Source organism: Rattus rattus, chromosome 2, assembly GCF_011064425.1.
Source record: "Rattus rattus isolate New Zealand chromosome 2, Rrattus_CSIRO_v1, whole genome shotgun sequence".
NCBI classification, from domain to species: domain Eukaryota; kingdom Metazoa; phylum Chordata; class Mammalia; order Rodentia; family Muridae; genus Rattus; species Rattus rattus.
The window spans coordinates 226,458,318-226,471,674 of NC_046155.1; the positions used below are offsets into that span (position 1 = coordinate 226,458,318).

At 39.1% G+C, this 13,357-nt stretch overlaps 1 protein-coding gene across 2 annotated transcripts in view; it reads left to right on the plus strand.

The window, feature by feature from the left end:
• Nucleotides 1–13,357, plus strand: part of Grm1 (glutamate metabotropic receptor 1) — a 369,265-nt gene that overhangs the window by 328,154 nt on the left and 27,754 nt on the right. For both annotated transcript variants that reach the window (XM_032894983.1, XM_032894982.1), the window contains exon 8: nucleotides 7,510–8,440. In XM_032894983.1, the coding sequence (XP_032750874.1) occupies nucleotides 7,510–8,440 (931 nt within the window). The remainder of the gene's footprint in view (nucleotides 1–7,509; nucleotides 8,441–13,357) is intronic.

Here is a 13,357-nt window from a genome sequence, read left to right on the forward strand (position 1 = left end):
CTCTGCAGACCACAGATGATGCCAAATTCCAGTTGCTATAAAAACTTAGATTAGGACACAATATTTATAATAGGAACCAGATTGCTTATTGCTTATCAACTCTAAAAGATTCCTTCTTTATTTTTAATACAGCACAAACAGAAAGACAGTAAATTAAGGGCTAGTATTGAATGCTCAGATTCATGTTGGGAATTCTTCTTGAAGTAAACATAATCTGGAGATTCTGCTTCATCATTTAAGATTTTAAAACGTACTTTCTTGAGACTATCACAGGGTAGAAAATTGGAGGGAAATACAGGAGTAATTTACAATTAGTTAAGTAGCAGAAAATGTTGGGCATTCATTGAGAGTAAAAGAAATTTAATACATAAGGACACATTAGATTTAATAATAGGGTACAAGGCCTAAAGATATTTCAACTAATTTGGTTTATAATTGTAATAGTATTATTACATCAAGGGCCTAAGTGTTGATTCTTGAAGTAAGAAAATGGCGTAGTATGTGAATTAGTTGTCTCTTATATATAACAAATTGAATCTAGTTGCTTAAAGCACCACATAGTTACTACCACACAGTTTTGTGGGTTGGGAACTCAGGCATGGTGTAGTTAGTCCTCTGCTTTGAGGTATACTATACCAGACTAGGTATAATAATCTGATGTTAGGAGAAAGTTAGGCTTCAAAACTGTGTCTGTGGTTGTTTGTAGGATATAGTTCTGTTGTTGTAAAAATATAAAAAATAAAAAAGTAGGGTTGTCTTTTATCCCCACTAGGTCAGCACCACGGTGCCCCAAGATATCTGCTAGATACCCTGGCGGAAACACATCCCAACTCCGTGGCGGTGGCCCAGTGTCTCCAGCTGCTGTACACTTTCCTACACTCAAACTATCACATAAAAGAACACGTAACACAATAACCTTTAAGATATAGTTGCCCACCTAAACATACAAAACCCAGTACCATCCATCCCTTAAGAACATTAATAACAACCTGTAAATACACAGAGTGGAATCTTAATGTCACCTGCCATGGCTTCTTGCCCTCTCCCTCCTGTCTCCTTTCCTATCCATTCCAGTCTCCTCCTCTTCCTTCAAACTTCTCTTCTACCCATCCTTCTTTCTCCTCCAATGACAGGCCTCCTTCTATCCTGTACCTGCCCCTCACCTGTATTTTACAAATTTAATGGGGAAAACGTTCTGGTGAAGTCACCTGAGTCCTGAGTACTGACTAGGCAGCTGTCCTTGGGGCAGTGGAATTAGCATCAAATACAGATAACTCCAGGGCAAACCACAACATTTCCCCCTTTTTTGTCCAGTTAAAAGGCCTTTTCACTTATATATAAATTGAGTACAATTATTACCATTCTACAATTTATAAAACATACGATACACTCAACACCCAGTCCATCAATTTTGTCCATTACCTAAAGCACCTTGTCACCTATCCTAAAAGACTATAATTCTATACCTGACTTATATCCTGGTTTGAGATCATATGCCATCTGAAAAACCACCCTTTCAAATTTATTATCCTTCTCAATGCTAAACAGCTTGGGTTGTTTACAAAACTACCAGTCTTCAACCATGTCAGAAATCTTTGAATGACCAACTATCTATACACATAGGAAGTCTAACATGACTTCCAGAACTGAGAGATTGTAGCGACAAATCTCCACTAGCACAGTCCCCTGTCAACAATATGTGAATATAAGTCTTCAACCTTCTGGCCCAAAATCAACTGACAGACTCTTGAAATGCAGATTTTTAAGGGCTGATCACCCTGTCTTGGCAGGGTTTTTCAGTCAACTATTCTGCATAATGTGTCCTTTTCTGGACAGTATAGTCTGCAGATGAAACAGGCAGTTTTGTCCAGTGGCTGCCTAACCACATGTATTGCCTCACCTGGAAGTAGAGATGTTCAAATTCTTCATTAAATCCACCAAAAGGTAACTTTAGGAGCAGATATGTCTCAACGAAAGATAAATAACTTTAAATCTCATATTTTGTGGATTTCTTATGTTTTCGAAAACCATCTATCTATATAAGGTAATCTAGACTACTGTCTTTATATCTTAAATATTATCTTGAAAGTACTCTCACAAACTCAGAGCCATGAATTTGCTATTTGGCCCTTAAATCACATGTGTAATCAACTCAGAAATTTGTAATGACATCAATAGAAGGACTGACTCTAAACCTTGTACTTTTAAACTTTTTTAACAAATAAATTCTTTACCAAAGCAAAGATATGATTTTAGCTTAGTTACCAAATAAGATTATGTCTATACAACTCAATCTAGCTAATTCCTTCTTGTTAAATTTCAACCATTTTTAAATCCTTCATAAAAACAACTTTAGAATAACCACTTTCAGCCCCACAAAAGTCCAGGGAATTGGGACGACGACTCCTCCATAACTTCTTCAAGCTGTACGTGGGTGTTAAGATATCCTTAGGGGTAAGGGGTAGGAAGAATGAAACAAATGCTGTAGCCAGATGTGTCCTGACTGGACTCAGCTGAAAGTCCTCGAGACCAGGAATCCAAGTAGACACACTCTGTAAAATACAACTCTCAAGACAAAAGTTTAGAATCGAGATATCTTTTTGTTTGATTCTCCTGAATCTAATTTTTCAGGCAGTCTACCTCTATCAAATCTGATCAGTATGACTCTGTGAGGTTTCCAGAGCCTGGAATCACACTTTTTAAAAACACAAAGACAAAATCTTTCTCCCAAGATACTACGTTCCTTAGTCTGTAACCAGAAAAGCTTGTATCTTGCACTCTCTCCTAGAGTAATAATATAACCATAAAACTCAAGGTCACACACATTATGAACATTAAACAACTTTTAAAAAAGGGAGTAAGCTAAACAATGAGCCTGATAGGCTTTTGTACTCTGTGATATCAGGAAATGAACCCAAAATTCCCATGTAGCCCACATTAAGAGAATCTGAGCTTCCTGTTGTGGTAAATACCAAAAGCAAACACACACCCTCGCTAGGCGGGATCGACAAGCCCTATGACTTTGGTGGGGTAATTCATAACACAAACTAAACACCTTCTATCAACTCTAATACCAATAAGGAAGGTATCAAACCAGGGCATAAGCCTAAAATATATTCATCTGTTAAGCTCTCTACCCAGAGCCACAGAATTTTATTTAACCTTAAAACCTTGTATGATATATATCTGCATTCACTCTACCTGGTGTTACAGACATTCATTACAACTCTCTACTTGGAGGTAGTGACTAATTTTCCCTATCTAAGTTCTGAACCATGGGTGAAAATCTCCACCTGATTCAGGTAATCTCTTTACTCTCTTCTTTCTAAGAACAAACTTAATCACCTTTTAATAATACCTGTAATGAAGAAGTAGCTTGTCTAACTAGGATTTCAACCCAAAATTCCCATGGAGCCCACGTTACAAGGAATATGAGTATCCTGAAAGACTTTCTAAAGAACTTTCTTTAAAAAGCAGCTTTTAATCTCTAACCCTCTGATCTGCCATTATTTATCACACAGCAGGGGACCTACAGCCTGCCAGCCCAGGCTACTTCCCTGTTTCTTTGTTTAAAGTCTTGCCCTTGAGATATGACATGACTTAACAGGATGCTGGCCTTCTCTTAGAAAATAAAAACTTTCTATCAATTCATAGGATTACTACTGGATTCTAGCCCACAGGTTGGTTCGCCACCTGTTGTTGTAAAAATATAAAAAATAAAAAAGTATGGTTGTCCTTTATTCCCCTAGGTCCGGTACCACAGTGCCCCAGATATATGCTAGATATCTTGGCAGAAACACATTCCAACTCCGTGGCGGTGGCCCAGTGTCTCCAGCTGCTGTACACTTTCCTACATTCAAACCCTCACATAAAAAACACACACAACATAATTCCCATTGGTTATTGGGATGAAGATCTCCTTTTTCTATGGGTACTTGTGCAGAAACTGCCCTCAGTTCTTTCTCATATGAACCACAGTAACAAGACAAGTTAGTTTACGAGGGTCAGCAAGAATGATGGCTAGCAAGACAGAAGTTATCATTTATGCAATATTATTCTAGAAGTGACATCTCATCAATTTTGCTATATTCTGTAGATGAGAAACAAATCACAGCCTGTTCATATTGAAAATAAGGAGTTGTACAAAGACAAATATCAGGGGACCAGATCTATTCTGGCATCCAGTTTCCAAAGGAAGGCAGTAAAAGGGATATGGAACTGGCAATTGGGGCCAAAAGCTGCTGACTGGGCAATTTACTCCTTCTTGCTCTTCTAGGGCCAAAAGCACTAGTTTAAGAAAAAAAGCTTAGTTAATTTGGTTCTTTTCTCTTTGGCTCCATATTATATGTGGCTATGTTGCAGATTTGCCTAGAGCAGAGTATCGTCTTCTCATCTGATGGACTTGTGAGCATCTAGGTCCTGTGGTAGTTTGCATTTATATGCAGAGTTCTAGTCCTTGTTTCTGTGTGGTATGTTTTCTACAGGGACTGTGAGGCAAGAGCTACTTCTTAAATTGCATGTATGTTGGTATTTTCATATCTTGTGGAGTTCCAATTTGACCCTGTTCAAGAACTACAGTGCCTCTTAGCTGAAAACTCATCCCATCTACGTTTCTAAGACTTTGCCCCAGAAAATAAAGAGATAGTCTTTTAATAACAATCTTAAAGTGTTAGTTATGACTTGGGACAAAGGGATGTTTTTTTTTTTTTTACTATCAGAGTGGCCTTATTAATCCAAGGTACCTAAAGTTTCATTAAGTTGAACTGTTTAAGGAACTAGTCCTTTTAGGAGTTTGAAGAGAGAACTCTTGAGTGTTGGGGCTGCTTATGGAGGAAAATCATTGGATGGGTGTGAGAAACTTTTTCTTCATGATTTTTAGCCATTTATTTTCTTCTTTCCTTCCTGCTCTGGAGTTTAAGTTGGACTTGAACTAAGAACATGCCTCCTCCTTCTCTCTGTCAGATATTGAAGCTACAGATGGGAGCTGTCACATATGTCACTACTCTTTGTCACTAGCTTAATAATTTCTAAACATGACTATCCAGTGCTGACTTGGATCATGTCTCTTTGATAAGGCAAACTTATAAATAAACAAACAAACAAACAAACAAACAAATAAAATCAAACCAATATACCCTCTCAAAAAATAAATGCAGCAATTCTGTATATTTAAATAAACAATAGCAAAAGCAAATTAATAAATTCTTAGGCTATAGAATAAAGTATTTAAGTATTCTAGATTACTTATAATACTCAGTATAAAGTAAATACTCTGTAAATAGTTATCTTGCTATATTGTTTAAGAAATAATGAGGGAAAAGGCTACATATGTTAAGTGTATATGTAACTACTATAGCCTTATAGAACTGACACATGTAACCATTGTATAGCTAATGGTATACTAGTCACAATGAAAGAATAACAAAATCTTAGGAGAAAATAACCTTGCTATTTAGGACACTGTTGGGGCTGTCTCACATGTAGTATATAGAAACGCTTGAGCATGAGAGCTGTTCTTTAGGAATTTGAGAAATTTGAAAAAAACATGAGTCAGAAAAATAACTGAGCGAGTGACCTATTGGTCTCAGCACCTCCAATATTTTGGCAAATGAAGACCTTTAAAGGGATCTTGATGAATTTTCTAGAAACATGAATGGTGGCAAAAAATGAAGTTATTCAGCCATCTTATCTGTCAACTCTAGATCTTGTATTCCACATGGTCAGGGGAGAAACCCTGAGGCAAAGACATTTTGCTGTGACTAGGGCACTGTTAATTATTCCATGGTTACTGGTGTCATTTCTGTAAGACCACATGGTTATATATGCAGATGTGTGTGCATACATGCGTGTGTGTGTGTATGTGTGTGTGTGCATGTGTGTGCATGCTCACTCAACAATTTCCTTGTTAATTCTTAAAATGATATGTCACAATAACTAATTACATAGTATCTACATTGTTCTGGGTATTATAAGTAATCTAGGCATGATACATATCAGATACTTAGCATGCACATGTGAGGGTGTCCATAGGTTATGTACAAATATTATATCATCTTAGATAAGAGTATAGTTTGTAGCATATAAGAGTATATGAGATCAAAGATATTCACATATTCAGTACCACTGGAGGATCCTGAGACTAAATAATTTCATGCAAATGTCATCTCAGACAAAGGTCTTGCCCATCTCTAAGATTTGCTATTATTGGGAGAACGGAGTCAGTTCCTCGTGGATACTGAAGAATCCACAAGGATATATGTGAATTAGAAGAAGAAGAACAACAACAACAACAACAACAAAAGAAAATCAGGAAGGACACTAAAGCTAAATTTTCTGCTGACTACATACTACGTGAATACCCCTGAGAGATAAAGCTCCTCTGTGCAGATAGCATGCACATGTTCTGTGGGGTTTTAGACAGTGTGGTGTTTAGGGCTTGAAGAGCTTCCAGGGCATAAGCTTGTGGGCTTAAGCAAGTATTCGTGTGACATTGTGGTTGATTGATTGGCACTCCCGTGTCAATGTGAGCTTTCCCCCAGCTGGTTGATTATCAGAAGTGATGGCTAACACTCAACATTTGATGGCAAAAAACGTCCATGGATTAATGCTGATGGACTGAACAGAGGTAGAATTGGTTCTGCTGATCCCCTGGGGGATGTCCCCTTCTATGGCTATAGAACAGACAGTCTTTCTCTAGATTCATTAAAGTAATTCCAGTATCACACTTTTGGGAAATACTTATCCAGACCAAACATAGATTCTTCAGAACGAATTTTCTCCTGAGCATGACAGCATTTTTTTCCACTCTGAAATGCAAAACAAATTTTGTTCTCCATTAGGAGAGAAAAATAAGGGGCAATTAGAAGCACAATGCCCACAACTCCAGAGAGGTGTAGAGGGAGATTTCATTCTTTGGCATGTCTATCAGGGCCTATTAACTCAAGGCTCCAACCACCAGACTCAGACTGCACATGGCAGTTTAAGCAATACAAAAATGTGTGGTAAACAAGAAGATGTGAATATTGTCTACAAAATGCAAATTATAGTATGCATAAAATACTCTGCTAATGCCAAAATTTGTCTGTAAGCCCTAAGTGCTTACAGACAAGGGCTGCATAAAATAAAAAGAAATCTTAGTTTCTTTCTTACTAACATATTCTATTTTGTTATCACTGTGATATTTGTACTTCGTTTCTTTTTTCAAAAAATGTAGAATTAAATTTCACCAATACAGTAACAACTGCTTTCAATGCTGGGGCTGAAGGAAAAGATACTTTAGAAGTTCAAGTAAGTCACATATGAGTGTAATGAGACTACGTTTGGAGATATGGTTATCCAGGGAAGGGAATGCAATCTCTGAGTAACATGGAGGGATTTTGTAACAACACAAATACCACAAATCATAAAGGAAATGACTTACAGCTATGCCTCCAGTAGCTGGCAGGCACCCGCACAATTACTCAACAGAAATCGGAGATTCTTATTAAAATCATTTTTTTGTCCTTGCAGGCTGTGAGCCCATTCCTGTCCGTTATCTTGAGTGGAGTGACATAGAATCTATCATAGCCATCGCCTTTTCTTGCCTGGGCATCCTCGTGACGCTGTTTGTCACCCTCATCTTTGTTCTGTACCGGGACACACCCGTGGTCAAATCCTCCAGTAGGGAGCTCTGCTATATCATTCTGGCTGGTATTTTCCTCGGCTATGTGTGCCCTTTCACCCTCATCGCCAAACCTACTACCACATCCTGCTACCTCCAGCGCCTCCTAGTTGGCCTCTCTTCTGCCATGTGCTACTCTGCTTTAGTGACCAAAACCAATCGTATTGCACGCATCCTGGCTGGCAGCAAGAAGAAGATCTGCACCCGGAAGCCCAGGTTCATGAGCGCTTGGGCCCAAGTGATCATAGCCTCCATTCTGATTAGTGTACAGCTAACACTAGTGGTGACCTTGATCATCATGGAGCCTCCCATGCCCATTTTGTCCTACCCGAGTATCAAGGAAGTCTATCTTATCTGCAATACCAGCAACCTGGGTGTAGTGGCCCCTGTGGGTTACAATGGACTCCTCATCATGAGCTGTACCTACTATGCCTTCAAGACCCGCAACGTGCCCGCCAACTTCAATGAGGCTAAATACATCGCCTTCACCATGTACACTACCTGCATCATCTGGCTGGCTTTCGTTCCCATTTACTTTGGGAGCAACTACAAGATCATCACTACCTGCTTCGCGGTGAGCCTCAGTGTGACGGTGGCCCTGGGGTGCATGTTTACTCCGAAGATGTACATCATCATTGCCAAACCTGAGAGGAACGTCCGCAGTGCCTTCACGACCTCTGATGTTGTCCGCATGCACGTCGGTGATGGCAAACTGCCGTGCCGCTCCAACACCTTCCTCAACATTTTCCGGAGGAAGAAGCCCGGGGCAGGGAATGCCAAGTGAGTTGTCTAATCTGGGGTTCCATGTCTCTCTCCCTTTTTGTCTCTCCCCCGCCACATACCCTCTCCTCCTGCACCATTCCCTCTCTTTTCAGCCTCCCTCTGTCCAAACTGTCTCTTGTTTTCTTCCACTCAATCTTTTTCAAACCTCACGGTTGCACTAGGGATATAAAATGGAGAGTGCTTTTTGATCCCGCTCCTTTGAAACAGCAGGAATCATGGAGCAATGCTGGACAGAGGCCAAAGCTTTTTCTTGAGATTCAAACTGCAGTTTTATCAGGAACATCTTTCCTGTGATGTGGGTTTCCAGTCTAAGGGGAAATAAATATGCTGTGGTCCGGGCCAGAGAGGCAAACACGAGTTCTAAGTGAAAGTTTAGGCCATGGTTGAAGATAGCTTCTGATTTATTTTTATTCTTTTAACCATCTGAGGTGGAGAGTAAGAGGCTAGGTGTGGTAGAGAGATTGCCACTTCAAAACTGGATTGCAATGGAACAGCAAGCATATCCTGTTATGATATCCCTAAAGCAACTGTCTTATTACGGTTATTTTATTCAACTTTAATACATACCATAATGAACATGTTCACAGCACTATACAGGAATTGAGACAGCTCTTCTTCATGGTTATGATCAGAATAATTTTTTAAAATATTTATTTATTTTGTATATGAATACACCGTTGCTGTGCTCAAACACACCAGAAGAGGGCATCGGATCCCATTACAGATGGCTGTGAGCCACCATGTGGTTGTTGTGAATTGAACTCAGGACCTCTGGAAGAGCAGTCAGTACTTTAAACCATTGAACCATCTCTCCAGCCCCAGAATAATTTTTTTTTTATTTCCAAAGCCAAACAAATAAGGAAACCTAAACTTGAACATAAAAATCCAAATGATTAACATTCTGGTATTCTGGGTAATAAACTTCCCATGATAATTACTTTCGTATGTATTCCATGATTCTATTAGTTTTGTACATACTATCTTGATGAGGCTCATGAAAACACATTTTTGTGAAATATTTATAATTTTAAAAAATGACGTGAATACTTGGAATTCCAAAGAAAATAGAACTTTCTAATAATTCAGCAATTTCACCATTAGTGGGATTATATTTGCTCTTTGAGATGGGTTTTTTTTAAATGAATGTCCATAGCAACAGTTACATCAGAAATGACATTTTGTAACTGTTACATCCCTGTAAGTCAGCTAGTGAGAGAGATGAATGTCACTTTCCTCTGTGTGGCTAAAGAAATGGGGCTTGTACAAATGCATGTAACTTTCAGGGCAATTTCCCTCACCTTGTCTTTGTCTAAGTCTTAAACTGGTATAAAATTTCTTATCTTAGCATACATCTAAGAATCTATGTGCAGTAAGATCTATATTTTTTAAGCCACACACAGACATCTTACAGAAATCATGTAATTTGTGGCTGTGATACAGAACTCTTTAGGGAGCAAAAACATCTTTGAAATCCATAGTCATTAATTCAGGTAAAAATATCCCTAACACTTAGCAGCATTAGAGTAAAGCCGAAAATTCATGTTTATTTCTCATATTAATTCCTTTACAAGTGACTGGTCATAAACTACCCCTAGTAATGTTTTTCTCCTTGTCAGGAATTTTCTTTTAGCCACTGTCCCATCAAAAATGACTTTCAGAGAGTTCTTAGCCCAACAGCAAACCTCCAGGTCCATGACATGAGCAGTAAATAAATAAGTAAATAAATAAACAAACAAACTATCAGCCACAGCAGACAGCTGTGAAATACCACCTTATTTCACTAAGAGTGGTCAAGGGAGAGAGAAGCAATATAGCAGGGAAGAAGATATCCTTGCAGCTAGGTGGGTGGCTTAGTGAATAAGAGCACTTGTTATACAAACGTGAGGGCCAGAATTAACAAAATATCACTCCGGGCTGGAGAGATGGCTCAGTGGTTAAGAGCACTGACTGCTTTTCTAGAGGTCCTGAGTTCAAATCCCGGCAACCACGTGGTGGCTCAACCATCTGTAAACGAGACCCAGTGCCCTCTTCTGGTGTGTCTGATGACAGCTACAGAGTACTTATGCATAATAAATAAATCTTTAAAAAAAAACTAACCCCTAAAAAATCAGGAATGGTATGCACCTGTAACCCCAGCACTATTAAGTAGCAGATAGTTGCTAAGGCTTTCTGGCCACCAGCCTAGCCCCAGCTTCTATGGGAGACCCCAAACAAGAGTATAAATTTTAAACTATCAAAGCAGGACACCAGACATCCTCCTGTATTCCTATAGTCCCTACATGCTCTCACAGGAGTGAATATCCCCTTATATGTACATGTGTACCTGACAAATACACTCACACACAAATCACAAATCATTCAAACTTACACACACACACACACACACACACACACACACACACACACACACACTCTGGGGCAAAGGCACTCTAAACTGGAATATTCACAAGCACTAAGTTTTGATCATGCATCATTTCTCAAAGTTATTCTAAGAGTCTGTGGGATTGAGATGTCCCAGGCTGGTGTCCAGGAATATGGTTTTCTGTGGATGGATAGGAATACTGATCGAGAGAACTGTGAGTAAAGAGCCTTAGGCTTGCTACTGGGATGCAAGAGAATTCTTTGACATTATGTGAGTGATGCCTGGCACTTCTTAAGCAGCCAGAATCCTGTACATTTGGACCAGCCTCCCACACCCAAACTGCTTTCCTCATAATTTGAGAAGACTCCCTTTCCAATTATGACTTTACAAATTAATTTCATTTGGGATTTGTCATTCAAAGGAAAGTTCAATGTAATCTGAGCTTATTGATTTGTTTGTCATGTAATACTTGCTTTCATCAGTAAACTAACTGTTAGCTACAATTTAATAAGCCTTACCAGGGTGCTATGGTGATAAATTTAGCTCCAATTAATAATGGTAACTCATAACTTGTAGCTCTTTCAATATGTTCCAGGCAAATGAGTTGACCCACAGTGGGTATCTGGGGCTAAATTTCTCTGAAAAAAGCGATAATTTGATTATTCAGTTTTCTTATTTATTCTCCTCTTGCTTCTGTTATAACTCTCCACAAGACTGTAATTCTGAAATATAACAATAACCTCAGTGCCTATGTTTTTGCCTTTTTTTTATTGCCATCTTTTTCTTTGGTTTGTCTCCAAAGGTACAAAAACAGAAACAATCTAATATATTCTGCAGCAGGAAAAAGAGGGCAGATTTTACAACAAAAACAAGGGTTTGAAACTCTAGCCAACATGTTACCCAATGGGCTTATTGCCTTCAGAATGTGTAGTTCCACCATTTATGGTGCACTGAGGGTATTCAGCAATCTGTTCAGACACCATAATGGATGTCTTCCACATGGTCTATAGTTGTTCTGGGGGTCCCAGGTCCAGAGACATTCTCTTAGCAGCCCGTTTCCCCAGTGCACGGGAGAGTTCGTGGCACGTGGCTCGTAGTGCCAAATTTATTTAAATACTTTGAATTTTGTCATAGTAAGACTCTGGTGGAACTGAAGATTTGAACTGGAGCATATTGGCTTTTCATGACTGTACTTTCTTTAGCGTGTCCTGCACAGTCATTTAAATCAGAAGATATTTGGCCCCGAGCCAATACACAGGCATCAAAATCTTCATCCGTTTTGACAGGGTACTTCATAAAGAAGTGATAACTGAAGCATGAGTTAGGTATGGCCTCCCATTAAGGCCACAATGATTTGACATAAGAAAGAACATGCTTACTAGTAGCATTCCTCAACGAGCATTGCAAGACACCTTCTAAATAAACTGAAGTTAACTAACTGTCCTCGTTAAGGTTCCTCCTGTGATGTAATAGTGACCAAAGCGATTTGGAAAGAAAAGTATTTATTTGGCTTACCCTCCGCTGTTCATCATTTGAGTAGATCAGGTAAGGCATTCAAGCAGGGCAGGGATCTGGTAGCCATGGAAGAACAATGCTTACTGGCTTGCTCTCCCTTTCATGCTCAGCCCATCAGCTTGCTTTCTCGGAGAACTCAGGACCACCAGCCCAGTCTGAACTGTTCCCTCCCCTCATCAATCACCAATTAAGATGTTTCACAGGCTTGTGTACAGCCTGCTTTTTTAAGAGGCATTTTCTCAATGGAGGCTCCCTCCTCTAATGACTAGACGTTGTGTCAAGTTGACATAAACTAGTCAGTTACTTGATACATTCATTTAAGGTAAACTGAGGGCCAGTTTGATAGCTCATGGAGATGAAAAGTTGCAATACAGGCCTTTGAGCTTCTATGTTGATAATTGTGCATAAAAGTGAATTGTGATGACAATGAAAATATGACGTTGATATGAGAGTAACATTAATGCACATGTTCATATGGGAGCTATTAGAGCGCTGCAATGTTCCCTAAGCATTTGAATGGGGTTGTTTTATTGTTGTTTTCATCTTGCCTTGTTTTTGTTTCTCTGAATTCAAGAATACACTGGTACCAAGAGAATAACCTTCGACTCACACGGGTAATGGTCAGTATTGATCGACAGCTTGACACAACATAAAATTGCCAGGGAAGAGAATCTCACTGAGATTGTCTGGATGGGTTAGGCTAGGAAAGATTTTCTTAATTGAATTAATTGAACTGGATAACCCACTCCAAGTGTGGACAGCACTGTTTCATGAGCCAGGCATTGCATGCAGTAGGAGCCTGCTTGCATTTATTATCTCTGTTCCTTGTTAGGAGTATGATGTGACCAGCTCTCTCAGGCTCCTGCTGAGGTGACCTCCCTGCTATGGTGAACTGTAACTCAGATCTGAGAGCTGAAATCAACTTTTTCTTCTTTGAGTTCTTTTTGTTGGGGTGTTTTATCACAGTGACAGAAGTAAAAAAAAAAATCAAATAGCTCCCTACTAGAATCATATTTGTCTTTAGTAATAGTCATTAT